General features: G+C 39.1%; 1 protein-coding gene across 2 annotated transcripts in view; it reads right to left on the bottom strand.

The window, feature by feature from the left end:
- Positions 1 to 27,276, bottom strand: part of LOC126416169 (uncharacterized) — a 288,059-nt gene that overhangs the window by 196,362 nt on the left and 64,421 nt on the right. For both annotated transcript variants that reach the window (XM_050083741.1, XM_050083740.1), the window contains exons 6-7: positions 21,047 to 21,224; positions 13,946 to 14,055 (exon numbers count right to left, since the gene is read on the bottom strand). In XM_050083741.1, the coding sequence (XP_049939698.1) occupies positions 13,946 to 14,055; positions 21,047 to 21,224 (288 nt within the window). The remainder of the gene's footprint in view (positions 1 to 13,945; positions 14,056 to 21,046; positions 21,225 to 27,276) is intronic.

The following is a 27,276-nucleotide window of genomic DNA, read 5'->3' as shown; positions in this document are numbered from 1 at the left end:
GGGGTAGGTATGTATGTTAGGAATAACATTCATTATGAAAACACTGAGCGGGTTGATAATCTTGCGATAGAGATGGCCTTTGAAGTAGTGGCAGTTAAAATGAAGGTAGGCAAAAACAGCTTAATAATTATTGGCCAGTACAGATCACAAAATAGTGATGTAGAAGAATTCTTTTGCCAATTAGAACTTCTGGAAAAACTATCAAGAAACAAAAAACAGGTTATAATAAACAGACTCTTTAAGCTATAATGTAAATTATCTTAAATATTCTGACATGTTGCACTGCTATAACCATATCAAAGTAAATGAGGAACCTTCCCCCTGGTTAGCCGTGCGGTCTAATGCACTGCTTGCCAGGCAGGAAGGTGTGCCGGTCCCCAGCACAAATCAGCCCGGCAGACTAGTGTCAAGGTACGGTGTGCCAGCCAGTCTGTGGATGGTTTTTAAGGCAGTTTTCCATCTGCCTCGGTGAATGTGGGCTGGTTCCCTTTATTCTGCCTCAGTTACACTATGTCGGCAATTGCTGCGCAAACGCTTTCTCCACGTATGCATACACCATAATTACTCTACCACGCAATAATTGGGGTTACACTCTTCTTGTGTGAGATGTTCCCGGGGAGTGGGGGGATGGGGCGAGGGTCCACTGGGAGCCGAACCACACAATAACCCTGGGTTCGGGGTGGGGTGTCTGTGTGGTGAGTGGACTGTTGTAGCCTGTTGTGGGGTTGTGAACCACTGAGGGCTATGGCGGGACAAAGCTTCTCCATCGTTCCTAGGTTCCCACTTCCATACAATACAATACAAATGAGGAGCCACACAATAACCCTGGGTTCGGGGTGGGGCGTCTGTGTGGTGAGTGGATTGTTGTAGCCTTTTGTGGGGTTGTGAACCACTGAGGGCTATGGCGGGGACAAAGCTTCTCTGTCGTTTCTAGGTCCCCACTTCCATACAATACAATACAAATGAGGAGCCAATCAGAATAACACCTAATGTTGTGTATCTAGCTTGGAAAGATACAGTGGGAAGAACCATTGAAACATATCTCTTGGACCATAAGAGCACTATCTATAGAGGTTAAACAGACCACAAAATACTTCTACACAGTGACCTATTCACTTATAAAAGAAAATTAACTACAGCAATCTTAAGAAGGAACCCGCACAGAGAGCGTGGCAAAAGGTATACAGATCGTTCAATATTAATGAAAAGTGGGACCTTCTCTATGAATTATTTTAAATAATTTCAATCAGGCATGTCCAACAGTAAGAAAAGAAGTAAGGAAATCAGATCACACAAAGAATCTTAAGGTTCCCCTAGAAATACAAAAACTTTTTAAAAATGTGAAAAACCTACAAGTGCTGTTCTAAGATACAAAATTGCAGTACTTCCTAACAAAGAACAAATGCTGCAAAAAAACACACAGGGAGTCCTTGAAGAGACTAAAAGCACACCATTATACTGAACAGATATATAAATCCAGTAATATTAGCAAAACAGCCCGATACTGTAAATAAAGAATTTGATAACAGAGAGAATCCAGGTTGCAGCGGTATATCACTAGAAGAAAATGGAATATTGTTGAATGAGCCAAAGACAGTATCTGAGGCCTTCATAAAACATTTTACTAAGGCATGTGGAGAAGAATTTGATGAATCAACACTACAAATAAACTCAGCTAAAATGAGTAATTCATTTTTTTTCTAATGAGTGTAACACAATAAGAGGGCATGAAAATAATCTCAAAATTGAAAATAAAAACAACTAACGGCTGGGATGACGTATTGTCTATATTACTTACAGAATGCAAAAATTAATTAATACAACCAGTAACATACATAATGAACAGTTCAATTAGCCAAGGGACCTACCCTGAACTTTTAAAAATTGACCAATGTATAAAAAGAGTACAACCACTGACATAAATAATTATAGGCCAATCTCATTGACTTCAACAGTTGGCAAGCTGCTTGAAACAGCAATTCTACACTAGATGGAATCCTTCTTCTGTAAATACAATATACTGAACAACTCACAGCATGGGATCTGAAAAGGATGATCCACAATAACACCAGCAGCAACTTTTTTCCATGAACTGTTGAACAGACTGGATAAAGGAAACAAAGTTATTGGGACTTCCCAAATTTGTCTAAAGCATTTGAGTCTGTGAAACATACAGTACTGTTATCCAATTTAGAAACTTATGGTATAAGAGGAGCAGCACTAAAGTTCTTATCTCCGAGACAGAAGACAATGCAAGTTAACGTCCAAACAGCAAAATCAGCATACAGAACCAACTCAAAACTAATGCTAATGATACAACATTTATTAGCTGGGGCTATACTGAGCAGCTAACATTTCAAAGCAATAAAGATAACTTTGAATGATCACATAGCATCTAACAATGAATAAACATACACTGAATAAGGACAAGACTGTAGTAATAAAGTTCTTGTTAAATAATAATAATACCCATACTGAATCACTTTCTATAGTTGAAACATCTGATAAACATAAGTTTTTAGGTGTTTTGAGTGATGAACATCTCACTTGGAAAAAGCATATCAGGTATATCTGTAAAAAGGTTACCAGTAATATTTACTTATTAAAACATATTGCAAATAAAATATGCCCTCCTGTCCTGAAACAAGTGTGCTACAGTTTAATCCACTCACATTTGCAATGTGAGACTGAGGTTTTGGGTGTGGCAACACAGTCTAGATGGAGAGTATTTTCAGGCTTCAAAAGAGAGCAGTTAGGATAACTGCTAATACAAACAAACACCAGTCATGTAGTGACTACTTCAAAAATTATAATTTACTGACTGTGTATTAAATTTGTGTCCTAAAGACTATAATGTTTGTTAAAGAGAATGATGAATAAGTGTAATGACCAAAGACATCCATTATTACGAGGGGGTTTGAAAAGTTCTCAGAACAGAATAGAAAAAAAGCACATACATCACTGAAACTTTTTTTTTTTTTAATGTAGTCTTGTAGATTAGTGCACTTGGTCCAATGACATTCCAGTGTCTTGATCCCATCTCGAAAATGAGTTTCCTCCAGGGCCGCAAAACAGTTAACTCCAGCTATCAATTCTTCGTTTGAAGTGAATCTTCGTCCAACAAGAAAAATTTTCAGTTTTGGGAACAGATGGAAGTCTGATGGAACCATATCAGGTGAAAAAGGCAGGTGTGGCAACAATTCATACCTTAGTTCATGTAATTTTGCCATGGCGATGGCACTTGTGTGGGCGCGCATTGTCTTGATGGAAGACGACTTTCTTCCTTGCTAAACCTGGCCTTTTTTCGCGAATCTTTTGTTGCAATTTGTCCAGGAGGTTAGCATTGTATTCTCCAGTAATTGTTTGCCCAGTGGGAGATAATCTACAAACAGAATCCCCTTCGCATCCCAGAACACTGATGCCATGACCTTTCCTGCCAAAGAAATTGACTTTGCTTTCTTTGGTGGCAAAGAATCAGCATGTTTCCACTGCTTTGACTGTTGTTTTGTCTCTGGGGTATAGTAGTGCAACCCAAGTCCCATCTGTGGTCACAAACCAGCACAAAAAATCTTGTTCGTTTCTCCTAAAACGGACCAAACATTGTTCCGATATGTCCAATCTCATGCGTTTTTGATCCAGCGTCAAGAGTCGCGGCACCCGTATTGCAGATAATTTTTTGATTTCTAATTCTTCAGTTAAACTGTGATATACCCTTTCAGATGACATCTGGCAAGCGTGACCAATTTCACACACTTTCAATCAGCAATCCTCCATGAGCATTTTGTGCACTTTTGCAATGATTTCTGGAGTACTGACACATCTTGGCTGACCACTGCATGGATCATCATCTAAGCTTTCCCGACCACATTTAAATTCATTTGTCCCCTTGGCAACAGTTGAATATGAAAGAGCAGAGCCCCAAGTGTATTCTCAAGTACTTACTCAGTGCTCAAATCTCAATTTTTTCCATCTTTGCAAATCACTACGCAGGAACAACAACAGAGCCACATCACCACCGCAGCTCTCTTCCAAGAGCACTGACGTGGCACTTGTTTACAAGCAACAGACCAATGAATATCATGTGAACAACTCATTGCGCTAGTGCTGACCTCTCATGGTGCTTCCGAGAACTTTTCAAACCACCCTCGTACAATACACAAACCAGATGTGACTATGGTAGGATACTGACTAATAAACAAACTATAGATCACAGTCTCTTCGAAACTGGGAGGCAGTTCTATAATAAGTTGCCAAATAATATAAATCAACTCCAAGGCAATCATTTTAAGGGGAAGTTGAAACAGCTGTTAATTGAAAGATGTTTATGCTCATCTAAAGAATTCTGGCCTGCAATACAGACAGTTCTACTTTTATATACTGCAGTGTATTAGTGGTAGTAAATGTTTATATAAGGGGATATGATGTGCTACTTGATGTATATATTAATTACATGTTGTTGTTGTTGTGGTCTTCAGTCCTGAGACTGGTTTGATGCAGCTCTCCATGCTACTCTATCCTGTGCAAGCTTTTTCATCTCCCAGTACCTACTGCAACCTACATCCTTCTGAATCTGCTTAGTGTATTCATCTCTTGGTCTCCCTCTACGATTTTTACCCTCCACGCTGCCCTCCAATACTAAATTGGTGATCCCTTGATGCCTCAGAACATGTCCTACCAACCGATCCCTTCTTCTGGTCAAGGGGAAACTACAGCCGTAATTTTTCCCGAGGGCATGCAGCTTTACTGTATGATTACATGATGATGGCGTCCTCTTGGGTAAAATATTCCGGAGGTAAAATAGTCCCCCATTCGGATCTCCGGGCGGGGACTACTCAAGAGGATGTCGTTATCAGGAGAAAGAAAACTGGCGTTCTACGGATCGGAGCGTGGAATGTCAGATCCCTTATAAGAATAAAACGTCTCAAAAATGAGATCGACAGGAAGTGCAAAATGGCTAAGCAGGGATGGCTAGAGGACAAATGTAAGGATGTAGAGGCCTATCTCACTAGGGGTAAGATAGATACCGCCTACAGGAAAATTAAAGAGACCTTTGGAGATAAGAGAACGACTTGTATGAATATCAAGAGCTCAGATGGAAACCCAGTTCTAAGCAAAGAAGGGAAAGCAGAAAGGTGGAAGGAGTATATAGAGGGTCTATACAAGGGCGATGTACTTGAGGACAATTAATTACATGTATAAGATGATATTATTGTTATAAATGCACAAAAAATGACAATGTCCAAGACTGTAAAATTAATATAGACAAATAAAGATAATTATTATTACTGTTATTATCTGTAGCTTTTACCAGACAGTACCTACAACAGCAACATCTGCAAAATGTCTGTAATTACTTTTAACATTGTTTGACCAGTCATTAGCATACAGATCAGAAGGGTCATAATACACTTTCTTGAAGAACAATGAAGTTACTTCCACATTTGTTGATGATTCTCCATGTAAGATAACATGCTGTGTCCTGCCTACCAAGAAGTGTTCAATTCAGTCACAAATTTCATTTGATAATCCATATGATTATACTTTTGTTAATAATTGCTGACAGGGTGCTGAATCAAATGCTTTTCAGAAACCAAGAAATACTTCATCCAACTGCTTTCTTTGAACCATGGCTTTCGAGACGTCATGTGAGAAAAGTTTGTGTCAGATTTTACATGACCAATGTTTCAGCATCTGTGCTGATTGGCAAAGAGGATGTCACTGTGTTCAAGATACATCATTATACTTGAGTATGTTCTAAGAGTCTACAAGGTATGGATGTCAGTGTGACTGTCTGGAAAGTAGGTATCGTTTTGTTCAGCGCAAACCATAGCACTAGTGTCCCAGTTCCTACTTTAGCCAGAATGTGTTGTGTTTAAATCTGTTAGTGATCATTCTAAGTGTTTAAGACAATCTTTGAGCCTCAAGACTGTGAAATGTGTCTGTAATACATTTTTTTTAATGCAAAGAATGTTAAGCCAGCTGAAATTCATTATCAACTTGTAGAGATTTATGGTGACAATGTGGTGATTGATGCAATGATGAGAAAGTGAGTGAGACAAATCAATGATAGACTAACCAATGTTCATGATGAAGCACAGAGTGGATGGCCTTTTGTTATCAATGATGGTTTGGTTAAGAAAGTGAATGAGAAAGTATGTGAAAAGAGATGGTTCATAATAGCAATGTTTTGTGACAAGTTCCTAGACACTTCAAAAACTGTTTTGCATGAGATTGTCACAAACTGCATAATTTTTTACAAATTGCATTCCTGTTGGTTTCTGAAAATAGTTACGAATGACCACAAAATGAAGAAACTTGGCACAGTACTTTGACTTTTCTTATCCAATACAGTGATGATGGAGATGAATTCTTAAGCAGAATTGTGACTGGTGATGAAACTTGGGTCTGTCATGTCATTCCAGAATCAAAAGAACAATTTGTGGGGTGGAGGTACTTACAACCCCCCCAAAAACAAAAATTCAAAACAACATTGTCAGCACAAAAAATCATGTGCACTGTGTTCTGTAACAGACAAGGCATTTTGCTTGTTGAGTTCCTTCCTGGAGGTGAAACCGTCAATACGGTACCATACTGAGAAAACTTTTATGTGCAATTCAAAACAAAAGGCATGCAATGCTCAATCAAGGGATTGTGTTACTTCAATGACATCCCCATTCTGCTGTTGTTAATCAAAACCTTACTGAACAGTTTGTTTGGGAGCAGTTCGATCACCAATTGAACAGTACCGATCTTGCACCTTCTTACTACCGCTTGTGAAGTGTGATTTTGGAGGAAGGCATTTTGACGGCAATGACAATGCAAAAAACAGTGATCTGTAGTGGTTGTCTTCCCTGGTAACATCTTTTTATGAAGAGGGCAAAGAAAAGTTGGTTTCCCATTACGACAAATGTCTGAACAATGGTGGCAACTATGTAGAAAAATAATTTAAGAAATGCTCTATCTTGTAAAAGACAAATTTTAGTTTGAAAAAAGTGTTTCATGTGTTTTTTCCCAAAATGGTATTTGCTTTCTGGGGATGCCTCTTAGTTTCATGGATCACTTCTACTATCCTGGCTGTAAATGGGTATGACCTGTGCTTCCTTCCAACCACTAGGTACAGATTTTTGCTGAAGTGATCTATGGTTAAAAGTGTCGCTGAAGTGGTTTATGGTTTTAAAGGGAGGTTAGCTGCAAATTCTCTATGGAATCAGACAGAGATTTCATCCAGCACTGGAGCCTAGTTCCATTATAGCAATATTAGCTGTTTCTTAATGCCATTGACACTAGTAATAATAATAATAATAATAATAATAATATATAATATATATAATAATATATATCACCCATGGAGGCCCGGGAATAGAATAGGCCTCAGGTATGTTCTGTCAGTCGTCAAAGGCGACGAAAAGAACAAACCACTAATAGGGCTAAACCCCCCCCCCCCTTTTAGTGCGATTAGTTGGTTCAGGACAGAACTAATGAAGCCTCGGACAAGCGCTGTCATGGTCGGGGACGACGCTTGAACCCTATGTCCGTCCACAATGGTAACGACACTGCTAGCGAAACGGAAAATGATTTAAAGACAAATAGAGGCGTTTTGCAGGATATCCTTCCTGCAACCACTCTAGAAGGAAAACAAAGACAGAGGATGAGATGGTCAGATGAAGTTAACCGACACCTCATGTTCTGTTGTTACCAAGCAACAAACTTAGGAACAAACACAACTGGATACAGATCACAAGTATACACAACATTTATTACCAGATACCCAGAATTAAAATTTTTAACAGAACAACGACTAGCTGATCAGATCTGTGTAATAATCAAAAATAACAGGATACCCCAGTCAGAATTAGAAAACATCAAACAACAAGTACAACAAATACTAGAACAAAATAATGTGCAATCACAAGAAGAAAAAGAAAATACAGTAATGGACTCAAACATCCCAGAACAAACAAACAAAGAACAACACGCCACCAGAACAAGCACAAATAGAACACGAAGTGACACACATGTTAGATACAGAAGAAAAATTTCAGCTGACATATACAGAATACAAAGACACAAATACAGACATTAGACCATTCTTACATAGACCACCAAATAACCCACAAGTCGAAACAACAATAACAACTATCAACACAATCATACACAACAAAATAAATGAAAATAGAACTATGGAAGAGTTACAGCTACTGATTTATATTGAAGCACTCACTACACTAAATATACACACTAGGCAGAGATCAGAACCAACCAACACACAGAAGAAACCCACAAAACCAGCATGGCAACACAGGCTACAGATCAAAATAGAAAAACTGAGAAAAGACATCGGACAGCTAACACAATTTATAAGAAATGAAATATCAGACAAAAAACGAAAAAGGTTAGGTAAAATATCACAACAAGAAGCGATAGAGCAATTAGATGAAAAGAAGCAGAAATTACAAGCATTGGCCAAACGACTTAGAAGAGACAAAAAAAGTGAAAATAGAAGGAAACAAAACCAAACATTCAACACAAAGCAAAAGAAATTTTACCAGACAATAGATAACACACACATTAAAATAGACAATCCACCAAACATAACAGACATGGAACACTTCTGGAGCAACATATGGTCACACCCGGTACAACATAACAGGCATGCACGGTGGATACAAGCAGAAACAGACACATACAAGATGATACCACAAATGCCTGAAGTGATAATTTTGCAACATGAACTCACCCAAGCAATTAATTCTACTCACAATTGGAAAGCCCCTGGAAAAGACAAAATAGCAAATTTCTGGCTAAAGAAGTTCACCTCAACACATTCACATCTAACTAAATTATTTAACAGTTACGTTGCAGACCCATACACATTCCCTGATACACTTACACATGGAATAACTTATCTGAAACCTAAAGATCAAGCAGACACAGCAAACCCAGCTAAATATCGCCCCATAACATGCCTACCAACAATATACAAAATATTGACTTCGGTCGTTACACAGAAATTAATGATACATACAACACAAAACAAAATTATAAATAAAGAACAAAAAGGCTGTTGCAAAGGAGCACGAGGATGTAAAGAGCAACTGATAACAGATGCAGAGGTGACATACCAAGCTAAAACTAAACAAAGGTCGCTACACTACGCATACATTGATTACCGAAAAGCTTTTGATAGTGTACCCCACTCATGGTTACTACAAATATTGGAAATATACAAAGTAGATTCTAAATTGATACAGTTCCTAAACATAGTAATGAAAAATTGGAAAACCACACTTGATATCCAAACAAATTCAAATACTATCACATCACAGCCAATTCAGATTAAGCATGGAATATACCAAGGAGGCTCATTAAGTCCTTTCTGGTTCTGCCTTGCTCTGAACCCACTATCCAACATGCTAAATAATACAAATTATGGATATAATATTACTGGAACATACCCACACAAAATAACACGTTTGCTATACATGGATGATCTAAAACTACTGGCAACAACAAATCAACAACCCAACCAATTACTAAAGATAACAGAAGTATTCAGCAATGATATAAATATGGCTTTTGGAACAGACAAATGTAAGAAAAACAGCATAGTCAAGGGAAAACACACTAAACAAGACGATTACATATTGGATAACCACAGCGACTGCATAGAAGTGATGGAAAAAAAACAGATGCCTATAAACAGCTAGGATACAGACAAAAAATAGGAATAGATAATACAAATATTAAAGAAGAACTAAAAGAAAAATATAGACAAAGACTAACAAAAATACTGAAAACAGAACTGACAGCAAGAAACAAGACAAAAGCTATAAATACTTATGCTATACCAATATTGACCTACTCATTTGGAGTAGTGAAATGGAGTAACACAGACCTAGAAGCACTCAATACACTTACACGATCACAATGCCACAAATATAGAATACATCACATACATTCAGCAACAGAAAGATTCACATTAAGCAGAAAGGAAGGAGGAAGGGGATTTATCGACATAAAAAACCTACATTATGGACAAGCAGACAATTTAAGAAAATTCTTTATAGAACGAGCAGAAACTAGCAAAATACACAAAGCAATCACTCATATAAATACATCGGCTACACCACTACAATTTCATAACCACCTCTACAACCCTTTAGATCACATAACATCAACAGATACAAAGAAAGTAAATTGGAAAAAGAAAACACTACATGGTTAGCACCCGTATCATCTAACACAGTCACACATCAATCAAGACGCATCCAACACATTGCTAAGAAAAGGCAATATATACAGTGAGATGGAAGGATTCATGATTGCAATACAGGATCAAACAATAAACACTAGATATTACAGCAAGCATATTATTAAAGATCCCGATACCACAATAGATAAATGTAGACTTTGCAAACAACAAATGGAAACAGTAGATCACATCACAAGCAGAAGTACAATACTAGCAAATACAGAATACCCCAGAAGACATGACAATGTAGCAAAAATAATACATCAACAACTTGCCATACAACATAAACTAATAAAACAACATCTTCCCACATACAAGTACGCACCACAAAATGTACTGAAGAATGATGAATACAAATTATACTGGAACAGAACCATTATAACAGATAAAACAACACCACATGACAAACCTGACATCATACTCACCAATAAAAAGAAGAAATTAACACAACTAATCGAAATATCAATACCCAATAACAACAAATATACAGAAGAAAACAGGAGAAAAAATTGAAAAATACATCCAACTGGCTGAGGAAGTCAAGGACATGTGGCATCAGGATAAAGTTGACATTATACCGATTATACTATCAACTACAGGAGTTATACCACACAATATTCACCAGTACATCAACGAAATACAGCTACATCCAAACTTATATATACAACTATAGAAATCTGTAATTATTGATACTTGTTCAATAACCCGAAAGTTCCTAAATGCAATGTAACATATACCGTACAGTTAAAAGGAAGTCACGCTTGATCAAGATCCGCATCACTTTCCATTTTTAACCAGACATAATGTCTGAGAAAGAAAAGAAATAATAATATAGATTTTATTGTCTTTGGACTATTACAGCAACTGACAACATCAAATGAAGATACAATTTACGATTCAGTGTGATAAAGTATTGACTACTGAAATATTTTAACTTATATTACAATAAAAGTACAGTGGGTCATCTGTTGGTTTACTGTATTTTACAGTTGAAGAATTCATTGATGTCATAGAACGAGTGGGCAATTAACCATTCATGCAGTCTTTCTTTGAATGTGTGTTCAGGAAGATCCTGTATAGCCTGTGGCAGCTTATTAAATAGTTTGTGCCCTGTGACTTCATGGCTATTTATTGATTTTAATAATCTGTGGTAATGCGTGTATTTGTGTTTGATGCTTCTTGTATTGTAACAATGTACATTTTCTCTAACAAGGGAACCTCCCTATCGCACCCCCCTCAGATTTAGTTATAAGTTGGCACAGTGGATAGGCCTTGAAAAACTGAACACAGATCAATTGAGAAAACAGGAAGAAGTTGTGTGGAACTGAGAAAAAATAAGCAAAATATACAAACTGAGTAGTTCATGGGAAGATAGGTAACATCAAGGACGCTGGGACAGCAGGAGCTCCGTGGTCTCGTGGTAACGTGAGCAGCTGCGGAACGAAAGGTCCTTGGTTCAAATCTTCAATCGAGTGAAAATTTTAATTTTTTATTTCCAGTTTATGTGACAAACTCTTATGTTTTCATCACTTTTTTGGGAGTAATTATCACACCCACAAGAAAACCTAAATCGGGCAAGGTAGAAGAGTCTTTTTACCCATTCGCCAAGTGTACAAGTTAGGTCGGTCGACAACATATTCCTGTCATGTGACGCACATGCCGTCACCAGTGTCGTATAGAATATATCAGATGTGTTTTCCTGTGGAGGAATCGGTTGACCTATGACCTTGCGATCAAATGTTTTCCGTTCCCATTGGAGAGGCACGTCCTTTCGTCTACTAATCGCACGGTTTTGCGATGCAGTCGCAAAACACAGACACTAAACTTATTACAGTGAACAGAGACGTCAATGAACGAACGGACAGATAATAACTATGCAAAAATAAAGAAAGTAAAATTTTCACTTGTGGGAAGACTTGAACCAAGGACCTCTGACCTCTTCATCTGCAGCTGCTCACGCTACCACGAGACCACGGCGCTCCTGAACCCACGAACTCCGTAATGTTGCATATGTGACCCATGGACTACTCAGTTTGTATATTTTGCTTATTTTTTCACAGTTCCACACAACTTCTTCCTGTTTTCTCAATTGATCTGTGTTCGGTTTATCAAGGCCTATCCACTGTGCCAAGTTATAACTAAATCTGAGGGGGGTGCGATGGGGAGGTTCCCTTGTAAGTTTCACATCTTGTAGGTTGTTCTTCGTATAGATTAAGACATTGTATATGTAGAGGTTTATTACTGTCATACTTTTTTGTTCAGTAAATAAGGGTTTGTAGTGAGCCTTATGTGAAGAATTTGTAATTATCCCAATGGCTTTCTTCTGCAATAATAGGATGTCATGTATATGATTATAATTACCCTACAAGATAATGCCATAGGACAATATACTTTGGAAAAATGCAAAATAAGATGATCTGGCATGTTTCAGGTACACAATTTCTGAGTTGTCTTAATAAATAAATTACTCTAGATAGCTTACTACTAATATAGTTTACATGCTGGCCCCAGGACAACTTTTCGTCTAAATAAACTTCCAGGAATTTAACAGAACTAGGGTCATCAGATAGTGGCTTGTCTCTTAGAGTGAAGATTATCTGCTGAGTTTCATTTTCATTTAGCAAGAAACCATTTGCTCTGAATCAATATGCTGCATGAATGAGTGTATTTTCAGCTCAGGTTTTAAGATCTTTAAGATTGTCACTGCTAAGTAGAAAAGTTGTATCATCTGCATACAATACAGTGGTGGATCTAATAAATGAGGGGAGGTCATTGAACATTATCAGAAACTAGTATCTATATCACCAACCTTTGTAGTGGTGCGAGAATTAATCTGGAGCAGTACTCCATTTGAAAACAGAGTTCAGCCTCTGTTTTCACTTTTCTACCCTCAATTTTGATCCCTACGTAATCCCAGAGTGTCAGTGCATTAACCTTAGTGCCATTGACAGCTTTACATATGAGCAGAATATCTTAGGTTGTTATGAGAAATCTTTCAATAAGATTCTGCTGTAGCAGTCACTGAACACTGCGCATATTCCCCTTTTAACGAACAAGTGATTATCAGTCAGTATCTCTGTATCTACAGCTGTTTATTTTGTTTTGCACCTATTTGCAGTTGTTCCTTTTGAAATTTCCTTCCAGAGGCTGTGTACCACTGAGGGCCCCTCACATCATAAACTGTCTACAAGTGTTTGGTCAACTATTCTTCTAAAGTTGAGCCACACATTTGAGGAAAACACATTGTGATGTCATAGAAAAAATAAAAATTGGATAACAGAACCCATACAGATATACAGATTACAGAACAATATGCACAATGATATGGATCTGAAGTGAACTGAAAGTTAATGAAAACAGAGGCTCCTGTGATACCAAATGAAATTAGTTTCAAACCTACAAACTATCACATAATACACACACACACACACACACACACACACACACACACACACACACACAACACAGCTTCATTTTTAAACTACCAAGTAACTCTACAAATGAGGCAATGAAGCAAGCACATGGCGAAAGTTAAGGGGTCAAATGATAATTTGTGCCTTCATTCATTGTGCACTAATGTAAATTCAAAACTATTTTAATTATTGTATATATTTCTGCCAATGTGACTGCACTTTGTACATGTTGTTCTTGCAATAAATTTCTTATTCACTCACAGCAGGTTTTCTTACCTACCATGATGTTCAAGTGCTTAAACATAGTGTCACCAATTCTCTGAAGTCCCATCCGAACCATATTCTGGAACATATCTACCAGCCACCTTCTTTCTTCTGGTGACATGTATCCTGTACAGAAAAATCATTTATAAAAGAAAATCACAGACTCTACACACACGTAAACAAGGTTCACTACTACTACTACTACTACTACTACTACATTATTATTGTACACATTACTACCACAATGCATAAACTGTGAGAAAAAATATATGCTACATTTCTGGTGCAACAGTTACTGTAATAATTATTAGGGCATATATGTGTACAATATAACAGGCTTCAACAGCAAACACTATAAGCAAATAATTATGTTGTTCACCAAAAACTAGTTGTTAGAGAGAGAAGAAAAAAATCACAGATGGGGAGAGAATAGAAAAGCCATAATGTTGCCTTGAGCTGTCAGGTATCACTCAGGAAACATGTAACATTTCTTCCTAGGCAACCTGAAGTCACTGTTATTCTCTTGAGTATTAACCCATATACTAGAGATAAATCTAAAATAAATAAGCATGTGCAACACATCTACACAGGTGTCATCTGAGACACATGCCTCACAGTAAAACAGTTGTAAAGAAGGATAAGAGACCAATCACTACCAAAACTTTCAAAATAAATGCAAAAGGTAGAACCTCCACAACAGGGACCAAAACAAGGGCCACGCTTCCCCATTTCCCACATACTTCTTAAGCACAAGCCATAAAGACAACACCAAAGCAGAAGCAAACCAAATGCAGATTGTTCACATCAGAAAATAAAATGAGAAAAATGTCCCATATGGTCATTTTACTTTGACAGATAACAGTAACAACAGGAGTCTCTGTTGCATCAAAATGTTGACTGCAAAAATCACTGCAACAGTCATTCACTTCATTCTTGCTTTATGAAATCTTTTTCCATAGTAATTGTAATTTCATAGTTATACTTACAGGTGCAAATCACAATTGAGTAAATATGCAGGGTGTTTCAAAATAATCTTTACAATTTTGCCACATATATTTCTGAAATGGGACGAGGTAGAAATAAATGCTCCTCCTCCCACTCCCCCACCAACAGCAGATGGAAAAGTGTTTGGAATGGCACACCCAGGTCCAGCTGAACCCCATTAGATTTTTTTTCTCTTTGGGGCTTTGTGAAGTATGCTGTCAATGAGAGACCGGTACAGAATCTGCAGGAACTGTGGGCTCACATCAGAGCAGCAACTGCACACATTAATGAGGACAAGCTAGGTTGGATATGGGAGGAACTGGCATATAACTTAGATATCCTGTATGCTACAGATGGCACACACAATGAACTTTGTTAATCAACTGCTAAAACTTCAAGAACGAGTGAGTGAGTTAGTTAGTGTTTTGTGTGTGTGTGTGTGTGTGTCCATTATACCAAAAACCACACCTTTCTGAAATATGTGTCATCATAGTTGTAAAGCTCATTCTGGAACTTTTTGTCTACTGAAGGTTGGTTAACAAGACACCATATTCATGATAACAATGTATAATCAAACAATGGAAAATTCAGGATGGAATGTAACAATACGAGAGAAGGAAAGTTGCTACTCACCATATAGTGGAGATGCTGAGCCGCGATAGGCACAATAAAAAGATTCACACAGACATAGCTTTCGGCCATTAAGGCCTTTGTCAGCAGTAGACACACATACACACGCGCGCGCGCACACACACACACACACACACACACACACACACACACACACACACACACACACAAGCTACTGCTGACAAAGGCCTTAATGGCCAAAAGCTATGTTTTTGTGAATCTTTTTATTGTGCCTATCGCGGCTCAGCATCTCCGCTATATGGTGAGTAGCAACTTTCCTTCTCTTGTATTATAACAATGTATAATGCGGATAACTCTGAAATTGCAGTGGATGCAACCCAATTGTACACAAAGAAACGCTTGAGCCCTTACACCTACTTACATTAAATATTATCTGCCCCCAGCTACCTGTCCAATATCAAACCCGCCATTTTAATAACTTCAACACTCTTCTTCTGTTGAGTCCTCAGTCTGACTGGTTTGATGCGGCCTGCCATGAATTCCTCCCTGCACGAACCTCATCATCTCAGAATAGCACTTGCATCCTACATCCTCAGTTATTTGGGGGATATATCCATACCTCTGTCTTCTCCTACAGTATTTACCCTCTACATTTCACTCTAGTACTGAGGTTATTCGCTGATGTCATAACACATGTCCTCTCATCCTGACCCTTCTTCTCAGTGTTTTCTGTATGTTCCGGCCTTCATTGATTCTGCAGAGAATGAACTTACTTACAACTAAGCCTACATCTACATACATACTCCATAACCCAATGTATGGTGTATGGCAGAGAATACCATGTACCACTACTAGTCATTTCCTTTCCTCTTCCACTCACAAATGCAGCAAGGGAAAAACAACTGTCTATATGCCTCTATATGAGTCCTAATTTCTCTTACACTGTACTCGTGATCCTTATGTGAAATATAAGTTGGCAGCAGTAGGACTGTTCGGCAGTAGCTGCAAATGCCTTTTCTCTAAATTTTCTCAATAGTGTTTCATAAAAAGAACTTCATCTATTTCGATTCAAGTTGACAAAGCATCCGTGTAACACTTGGATGTTGATCACATCTACCAGTAAGGAATCTAGCAGCACATATCTGAATTGCTTTGATGTCTTCCTTTAATCTGACCCCATGAGGATCTCAAAGACTTGAGCAGTACTCAAGAATAAGTCGACCATTCATCTTCCCTACTACCACTCTTACGTGCTCATTCCAATGAGTAATGCTTTCTAAATCCTTGCTGATTTGTGGACAGAAGCTCTGCTTTATCAAGGAAATTTATTATATTCAAATTTTGCACAGAACAGTGGAAATGAACACAGTTTTCCAGCTTCATGAACTGCTTTGCATTTTCTGCAGGTTCCTTTGTCGCTGTAAGATAAGGAGATTTCTTCTTCTTCTTCTTCTTCTTCTTCTTGCGTTACGGCCTCTGTAGGACAATGGGCAGCCCCTTCGTGGACTGCATTTTCCTCTTCTTCTCCCAGAACCTCTTCATTCTTTCTCTTCTTCTCTCCCGCTCTTCTTCCGAGATCTTCAGTTTCCATTTCTCCTGTTGGCTCCACTGATGACACACTAATCTTTTCCTGTATTCTTCTCTGTCATTGATCTCTGGCATATTGGTCGGTGTATATTTGTTCCTCCAATCTTCCTTTCCTTCAACCTTGATTCCCAATTCCAACCAGTCCTTCCGAAGTTCAACAACCCAGTTGGTCCCTGTCTTTCCCCTTGTCCTCCCTGTTTTTCCCACACTCTCTTCGTCATTCTGTCCATACTCAACCTAACTACATGTCCAGCAAACCTTCCCCTTTTGAATCTGATTTCCCCGGACATTGTTCTCATGTTCCGGTACAGTTCTTCCTAAGGTCTTCGCATCCACCTCTTTTGGGACCTAGAATTTTTCTCAGTATTTTTCTCTCTTCTTTCTCTAGTTGTTCTGCCCCATTTCTTCCTAGTGCCATCATCTCAGCAGCATATAAGAACTGCATTCCTCACTGTTGCCTTTTAGTGGCTTATCTTTGCCTCTGAGGATATATTCTTTTTATTGTATATCTCTCTCATCATGCAGAAGGCTGACCTCATCTTCTTTATCCTCTCTGTTATTCCCTCCTTGCTCCTGTTCCTTCCTGTTATAAATGTTCCCAGGTATTTAAATTTGTCCACCATTTGCACAGTGCATCCTCAGTCCCACCTTTCTGGCAATCTTACTTAAGTTGTCGAGTTGTGTCTCTGCGTCTTCTTCCATCTCACTTACTATTGATATGTCATCTGCAAAGGCTATGCAGTCCACTTGAGCCCTGTTGTCCTTTTTGTCCCCCACATGGGTCTTTGATATTCCCATTTCCCCGTTTATTGCTCTCCACTGCCTGATCACTTCGCCCAGTGCTATACTGAACAACAATAGTGACAATCCATCTCCCTGTTTAACACCAGTCTTGATGTCAAATTCTTCTGACAGTGCTCCTCTGAATCTCACCCTTGCTTTTGTGTCTGTCAGAATTTCTTTTATGAGTTCTTGTGTAGTTCCATCACATCCTCTGTTCTTCAGGATCCTAAAAAGAGTCAGTCTGTCGATGGAGTCATATGCCTTTGTGAAGTCGACGAAGGTTATTACTGTCTTTTTGTTTTTTAAGGCCCTATGTTCTATCAGTTGCTTCAGGATAAATATCTGTCCTATACAACCTCTTCCCTTCCTGAATCCCACGTGATAGTCGCCAACTGCGCTTTCTACCTGTTCTTCTACCCACTTCAGCAATAGTTTTGACAGCACCTTGTATCTGACCTCTAGTACCGATATTCCTCTGTAGTTGTTTGCATCTCTCTTGTCCCCCTTCTTATGTATTGGTACTACAATTGCATTCTTCCATCCTTCTGGCGACTTCTTTGTTCTCCAGATACGGTGAATTAGGTTGGTCATGTTGTCTATTGCTTTGTTGCCTCCCCATTTTATCATCTCGGTTGCTATACCATCTTCTCCAGTTGCCTTATTATTCTCTAGATCACTTATGGCCTGTGCGACTTCATTCCTGGTTGGAGGGCGTGGCTCTCTCTCTCTCTCTCTCTCTCTCTCTCTCTCTCTCTCTCTCTCTCTCTCTCTCTCTCTACCCCCCTCTCTCCCCCCCCCCCCCTTCCATGTCAGTCCCCAGTTCCAGCTCTTCTTCAGGTGGTTCACAGTTCAGCAGGTCGTGAAAGTGCTCTGTAAAAATCTGACAGTTCTCCTTCGCACTAACAGCCAGCTCCCCTTTCTTATCTCTTATAAACAGTTCTCTACCCTTGTACCCACTCAGACTCTTTTTAAATTTCCCGAAAAAGTGTCTGCTGTTGTTTTTCCTGAAGTTGGTCTCAATCTCATCCAGTTCCTGCTTCATCTTCTGTCTTCTGGTCCATCTTATTGTTCAGGCCACTTCCTTTCTTTCTCCTAAGAAAAATTCCCATTTTTCCGGGTCCTTCTTGCTGCTAAAGTCTCTCCAGGCTTTCCTGCGAGTCTCTACCGCTTCCTCACATTCCTTGTTCCACCACCAATGCTTCCGTTTCTTTTCTTCCCTTACCCATAGTTCAGCCTGTTTCACCATATTTCGCTTCATGTCATCCCATTCATTGAATGATTCAATTCCTTCTTCATATCTGGATCAATTGTGTCTTAATTTGTCTCTGTCTACCTTTATGTTTTCTGTTCTTCTATTTGTCTGTGGCAGTTTGTCCCTGTTTGGAATCCAAAGGCACTTAACTTCTGTAAGATAGTGATCCGATTCTATTCTTGTGTTCTTCCTGAACTTTGTGTTCATGATCTCTTTAGCATTTGTCCAGTTGATTGCTATGTGGTCAATTTGGAATTCCCCAAGGCGGGTGCATGGGTTTGCCCATATCTTTTTCTTACACGGTTTGGCCCTGAAGTGTGTTGTCATCAATCTCATTTTGTGTTCTTGACACAGTTCAATTAGTCTTGCTCCATTTTTGTTTGTCTGCTGGTGTGCAGGGTACTTGCCCACTACTCCTTTATGTTGCTTCTCTCTTCCAATCTGTGCATTATAATCTCCTACGAGTATCTTTACATGTCTATATGGTATGTTTTTCTGTGTATCATCTAGCTGTTCCCAGAAACTATCTGCAACTTTCTTGTCTTTCCTGTTCTTGTCATTTGTAGGTGCATGTCCAATTATTATTGTATACTTTTTTTTCCCCTGCTTGAAACGTCAACAATGCTGGTATTTAAAGCAACTCATCAATATGGACACACCAAATCTTACCTTCATCCTGTGGAAACCAGCCATGATGTATTCTGGCAACACCAGTAAATTAAAAATAATCATAAATGCTGCTGCTTCCTCTGGATTGTCATTTACTCTCTTTGTATTTTTTCTAAGACCAGTTACATCATCTTTTTCCCATATAACTTACAATTACTGAAGCTCCATTACAATCAATTCACTACAGGAAGCAACATCCTTGAAATCGAGGCTGTTGTGAAGCTCCGTTACAATGGGGTAGTTAATAACCATTTCTGCATTTTGTATCTCCTCAATTTGCTGAGAAGTAGATACTTCTACAAAGGAATGTACCATTCCTATTCTTTTTACGGATTTAAGTGTTCCAGTGGTATGCAAAGCTGTATGAGTATACAATGATGAAATCTTTTAAAATACACTGTCACCTTCTCTTCTCATTGCAATAAAAACATTCATAGCTATTTTAAGACCTTAAATACTCATAGGACTATCTTCAAAAGATCTTTTGGTTGCATTGGTGGGAATATCACCCAACAGGTCACCAGAACAGCTGAGAGTGTTTCCATGCAATGCAAGATGCATTTGACATCACATGAGCATCTAGTGAAACAATGGTTAATCCAAGAGTCCCATATTATCTGGGTAAGTCTAATGCAACTAAGGTGCAGCAAGTGCCACAGCAGTGCCAAGTAATGACTGCTTAATCCCATTGGCACATGGTATACATTGAGGTTGAGAGTTTTCTTCACAGAGATTTGTACCATCCTTGCTACCCAGCAAGATAACCTGTTTTGTGACACACAATGTTTCACCCTTACACTCATCAGTGATCACTGAACAATTAGCGAAGTCTACAATAAGTGGTGGTGACCTGCCCCAGCTCGGGAATACCAAGTACATAAGTCACATACCCAGTCTACACTACCCGAGTTCCCTGAAGTGTTCACTATTTGAGCTGAGCTGCGAATCACATTCACATGTGGTTTATTGAGTTCTGTGGACAGAGCAAGCATTGTCCTCTTTATTCTTACCCCCCCCCCCCCCCAATTCACTGTCAAAACAGGCCTTACAGGACTATTTTTAAAAATTTAGAACATTGTCCCTCATTTTTAGTAAAAGTAGACCTAAATGTTGTTTCAATATGTTAGTAATAGTTTATCTGTTTTTACTATATTTACAACTTCACCTCATTACATAAGGAAACAAAAATTCTAAATCAATTCTGATTACCATTAACAATAATTTCTTTCTACTAATAAGTCAGTTTAGAACCTTTCAGTCCATGACAGAGATCTCCATAATGAGTGGCAAGGGCTATAAGCACAGGTGATCCTTCTTTTGCTGCTTCACGAGCTAATCGCATCACTAATGGTGTAACAGCTGATACTAAAGTATCAGGAGTCAGGGTGCGCAGAGATGAAGCTGTTGCCCCTATTACTGATACCAGTACCTGTAGGGGAAAGACAATGAGAACATGTCAGAAGAGTACATAATTCAAAACTTGGAGATGGACATATTTCATATATATATATATATATATATATATATATATATATATATATATATATATATATATGAGTTTATAAATGTGTGAAGGAAAACTATATGTCAATGAAATTCATTCCTCAGACTGCTCAAAATACCTTACATACAAGGGTATTTAACAAACAAAACAAATAAAATCTGTGATAGGGCGAGAAGTAAAACACTCAAATTTTTTTTATAAATTTATAAAGCACAGAATGGAACCAGACTTTATGCTAGTAGCAACAAGTAAAAATGTTTCATGTAACTATCAGCTAATAACAGTCATGGTCATTCTAATGTAACTATAATTATAACCACTCATAAAGTTGCCTTCACAACTGACACAGTATTCCACTGCACATTGAAAAAAATATAAAAGTATGCTGGTAGAAAGTGCTACCTGGTAACAGCTTAGCTCAGTTCATTTTTGTGTTCCACAAATCATATTCACAACAACTTGCCACAATGTGGAACATGTCAGCAGGTTAAAAAAAAAAAACATACATTTTTTCCTGTGAAGACATGACTACATTCTGACAATTTACATAATTGAATTTTTTGTTTTCTTAATCTACAACAAAATTTGGTAAATGTAGCCCAACCACACTTCTACTATCCACTCAAAAATTCATCTATGTAGTGCAGACATTTGTTAAGTAGAAATAATTGCAATTTCTTTTTGAAATTCTCATCTGTCAGCATCTTTAGTCCAAAAGGGAGGTGGTCAAATGTTTTTTATCACTGCACACTTTACTCCATCCTGTGCAAGAGTAAGATTAAGATGTGGATAATGAGGCTAGTTTTGTTCCACTGTTATATTCACGATTTCTACTGTTGTTTTCAAATAGCACCTGATGCTTGACAACAAACTTCATGCCAAATACACAAGAGATAATAAATGTTTATTTGAAAGTAGAAATAGTAAGTGATGGGGCTACTGATAGAACAGTGTAGTGAAAAATTTCTTCACTTACAGAGCTATAAATCACACACAAATAAGAAGAGCAGAGTGAGGAGCAAGAAGCTGATGGGTAGAGGTGGGGAGTGAGGAAGGAGGATTCAGTGTAGAAGAGACACTCTTGGAGATCTGACGGCAGGCTGACTGTGGGACTAAAACTACACTGGAGGGATCCATGAAAACTGGTTGGTGATCATGCCTACTCTACATTTACATCTACATCTACATACATACTCTGCAATCCACCATATGGTGCGTGGCAGAGGGTACCTCATACCACAACTAGCATCTTCTCTCCCTGTTCCATTCCCAAACAGAACGAGGGAAAAATGACTGCCTATATGCCTCTGTACGAGCCCTAATCTCTCTTATCTTATCTTTGTGGTCTTTCAGCGAAATATAAGTTGACAGCAGTAAAATTGTTGTGCAGTCAGCCTCAAATGCTGGTTCTCTAAATTTCCTCAGTAGCGATTCATGAAAAGAATGCCTCCCTTCCTCTAGAGCCTCCCACCCGAGTTCCTGAAGCATTTCCGTAACACTCGCATGATGATCAAGCCTACCAGTAACAAATCTAGCAGCCCGCCTCTGAATTGCTTCTATGTCCTCCCTCAATCCGACCTGATAGGGATCCCAAATGCTCGAGCAGTACTCAAGAATAGGTCACATTAGTGTTTTATAAGCAGTCTCCTTTACAGATGAACCACATCTTCCCAAAATTCTACCAATGAACTGAAGACGACTATCCACCTTCCCCACAACTGCCATTACATGCTTGCCCCCACTTCATATCGCTCTGCAATGTTACGTCCAAATATTTAATCGACGTGACTGTGTCAAGCGCTACACTACTAATGGAGTATTCAAACATTACAGGATTCTTTTTCCTATTCATCTGCATTAATTTATATTTATCTATATTTAGAGTTAGCTGCCATTCTTTACACCAATCACAAATCCTGTCCAAGTCATCTTGTATACTCCTGCAGTCACTCAACGATGACACCTTCCCGTACACCACAGCATCATGAGCAAACAGCCACACATTGCTATCCAACCCATCCAAAAGATCATTTATCTAGATAGAAAACAACAGCGGACCTACCACACTATCCTGGGGCACTCCAGACGATACCCTCACCTCCGATGAACACTCACCATCGAGGAAAATGTACTGGCTTCTATTACTTAAGAAGTCTTCGTGGCACTCACATATTTGGGAACCAATCCCATATGCTTGTACCTTAGTTAGGAGTCTGCAGTGGGGCACCAAGTCAAAGGCTTTCCGGAAGTCAAGGAATATGGCATCCGTCTGATACCCTTCATCCATGGTTTGCAAGATATCACGTGAAAAAAGGGCGAGTTGCGTTCCGCAGGAGTGATGCTTTCTAAAGCCATGCTGTCTCAAGGAAATTCATTATATTCGAACTGAGAATATGTTCGAGAATCCTGCAACAAACCGATGTTAAGGATATTGGTCTGTAATTTTGAGGATCCGTCCTTCTACCCTTCTTACATACAGGCATCACCTGTGCTTTTTTCCAGTCACTCGGGACTTTACGTTGGGCAAGAGATTCGTGATAAATGCAAGCTAAGTAAGGAGCCAATGCAGTAGAGTACTATCTGTAAAAACAAATTGGAATCCCATCAGGACCTGGCGATTGATTTATTTTCAACCCATTCAGCTGCTTCACAACCCCAGGGGTGTCTACCACTATGTCCTCCATACAGGAATCTATATGAGACTCAAACGGCGGTATGTCTGAACGATCCTCCTGCGTGAAGGATTTCTCACATGCTAAATTTAAAATTTCAGCTTTCGTTTTGCTGTCTTCTGTTGCCAGGCCAGACTTGGGTTTTCAGCAAGATCTTTTGCTACGGTTTGATGGTGGTAGTGGTTGTATGCTTCGTGCATCACTCTTTTTTACAGCAGCACGCATCTACTAACTTTTGCCTGTCCTCATTCTCCTGATCTTTCATGTACCGCGAGTGCAACTGTCTTTGCTTCCTGAGCATTCTCCGAATTGCTCTGTTGAACCACGGTGGGTCTTTTCCGTCCATAAACCACTTTTTTTGGCACATACTTGTCCAATGCGTGATTTACAATGTGTTTAAAATTTCCCATAATTCTTCCATGTCCATCGTACTGGAAGAAATGAAGTCGATTCATTTACTAAGTGGGATGCTGACAACTGCTTATCTGCTCTTTCTAGTAAGAATACTCTCCTAGCCTTCTTACTGACTTTTTAACCTTCGTAACCATAGTCGTAATGACATCATCATGATCACTAATCCCTGTCTCAACACTGACACCGTCGATGAGATCTAAAGTATTTCCATTACACGTTGGCTGTTGATTTAGCTGCTCAAGACAGTTTTCGGATAATGTGTTCAAAAGTAATTCACACAACGGCTTGTCTGTACCCCCTGTAATGAATCCATAGACATCCCAGTCTATACTAGGTAGGTTGTAGTCGCCTCCGACTAATATAGCATGATCCGCCCTCACTAAATATTTCAGAACTTCCTATCTCAGGGTTCAGCCAGGTCTCAGTCCCGAGAATAATTTGCGCGCCACACGCTTCCTGGAGGGCAGTAAATTCAGGAACTTTATTCCGAACACTCTGAAAATTTACTGCTAATATCTTGATAGCTGAAGTGTCTTTACACTGAGTGCGTCCTGATTTCCCTGCCTGCAAGTCGACTGGTGAGTGTTCATCAGGACACCTCGCACTACTGCCTAGCCTAAAAAACCCCCATGTGCATGCCACAAGTACTCTGCTACCCAAGTAGCCGCTTCCTTTGAGTAGTGCACCCCTGACCTATCTAGGGGCGTTCTACAATTCCCCACCCAATAGCACAAGTCTAGAAATCTGCAGCCAAGACTGTCACAGAGTCGACGAAGCCTCTGGTTGAGACCCTCCACTCGGCTCCAAACCAAAGGACCCCGATCCACTCTGGGAACGATACGTGCCTGTGTAAAAGGTGCCATAGCACTTGCAACAGATTTAGTATGATACATGATGTGGCTGTTTTCACATGTGACGCTCCCTCTGATGGGATAGGATACAATTTTACAATAGGAACAGAACTGGAAATGTGTTGGATGGGTCCATGGTACATCTTGCACCTGGATATCAACCCATGTGACAGTGCACTGGAAGTAGGGGTGGTAAGGAGGCAGAAAACAGTATTTGATAGGTTGCATGAGCAGCATAATATTATAAATTACTTTCATATTTGGAGCACTGGTGAAGATAATATGCTCCACCTGTGAGATAACTCTCCATAATCATGTGTAAATTTATTGTTATATTGTAAAGAAATCATTAAACTTGGCATATCTTGTAAAAGCTTAAATGACCTTTAGTAACACTGTGCTACTGCTTTGTTACAATTATTTTTTGTACACTTTGTACACTCTCACTCCACATACAAACTTTGTGCCATGCGTTCATACAGCGCAGTCGCTGCACGTAAGACGTGGCCACCACCTTCTCGAGCACCATGTGCCAACACTCCAGTGGCAGCAGTGTGGCATACATCAAAGTGCTCACAGCGGGGACACCACAATAGAAGCAGCAGTCATACCACTGCAGTCGACAGAGCCAATCAGGAGGCAACCCCATGCGATTAAGTCACATCACCGCGGCCTGGAAGGGTATTCATTTAGTGGGCCTCCTGCAGTATGGAGATTTGGATTTTTTTTTCATCTGTCAACGATTTGATAGTGTTTCTGTGTCTGTTAATTGAGTTGGTGAGTTTTTTCTCTTCTTCTGTGGTATTTAGATATTTCATTTTCAGGACAGCACACTGCACTCAGCTCCGATTTTGTGGTTCTCTGCTGTCACTTGTGTATTTTGTCCCCCTGTTCTTGTTTTCATGATAAGATATTTAGTAACAGTTTTTGCACAATAGTTGTTAAAATGTCAAAACAACAATAACCTGTCCCTGTCGTTCCCATTACTGAAGTTTGTAATTTGCAGGCTCAGCAAATCAACAACTTGATTGCAGCATTAAAACAGTCCGTCGCCCTGAATACTCAGCTGAAGCAACAGCGAACACAGCCTGCACTACCAGTTCCAGTCACACCTCCATTTCATCAGTTTGACCCACAGCAAGAGGAACGAGACATATATAAACATCAGCTGGAGATACATTTCAGCATCTATAATGTGTCACAAGACGTACAGAAAAATTTTTTCTTATTGGTTGTAGGCACCTATACCAATAACCTACTTCTGAAGCTTAGTCCTGACTACTGTCGTGACAGGTGTCGATGGACTGTATCCTCTCATTGCTAGACAATTATTTTTAACAACAGTGTTAGTAAGAAGTTGCAAGGCTCAAATTTTTTCGTCCACATCAACATTCCGATCAGTCAACTCATCAGTGTATCAAGGAACTAACAGGCTTGTTACAACAGTATTGATTTAATTGTGATTGCAGTAAAAATTTCAATGATCAAATGTTACACGACACAGTAGTGCAGAACTTGTGAGACTCTAGAATACGTGCAGCTATCTTATGGCATCAAAATCCTTCCCTCCAGGACGTGTTAAACGATACTGACAGTTATGAAGTTAGTTTCAATGTGGAACAGAATTTGTGTGTTATGTGTCACTTGATAGTACAAGGAATGGTTCTAGCCACGCAAAGCAAGTGTCAGTGCAGTAAACACTCCACACCAGCGCCGCGATGCTTGCGCGCACTGCAGCTCATGTAAACAAGTGCAAACTGTGTCTGGGTTTTCCTCTAAGTCCCATACTGATAGTAATAAATCTTGTATGCAGTGTAGCTTCCAACATAAAAGAAAGGAATGTTGATTCCACAGCAGTACATGTTTAACGTGCGGTAAACAGGGTCATGTTTCAATTGTTTTATCAATTGAGTAAGTCTAATCACACACAGCAGCATATGGGCATCGGTACTGTCTCTTCCAGTAGTGCTCAGGTGAATTCAGTGGTTTACAGCCGTAACTATGTCTATGCATTGTCGGTAACTGGGCTGGAACATCCAC

The sequence above is a fragment of the Schistocerca serialis genome, chromosome 8 (genome assembly GCF_023864345.2).
Source record: "Schistocerca serialis cubense isolate TAMUIC-IGC-003099 chromosome 8, iqSchSeri2.2, whole genome shotgun sequence".
In the NCBI taxonomy this organism is placed as follows: Eukaryota; Metazoa; Arthropoda; class Insecta; order Orthoptera; family Acrididae; genus Schistocerca; species Schistocerca serialis.
Note: the sequence above shows the minus strand (reverse complement) of the source record. Positions and strands in the feature narration are given on the sequence as shown.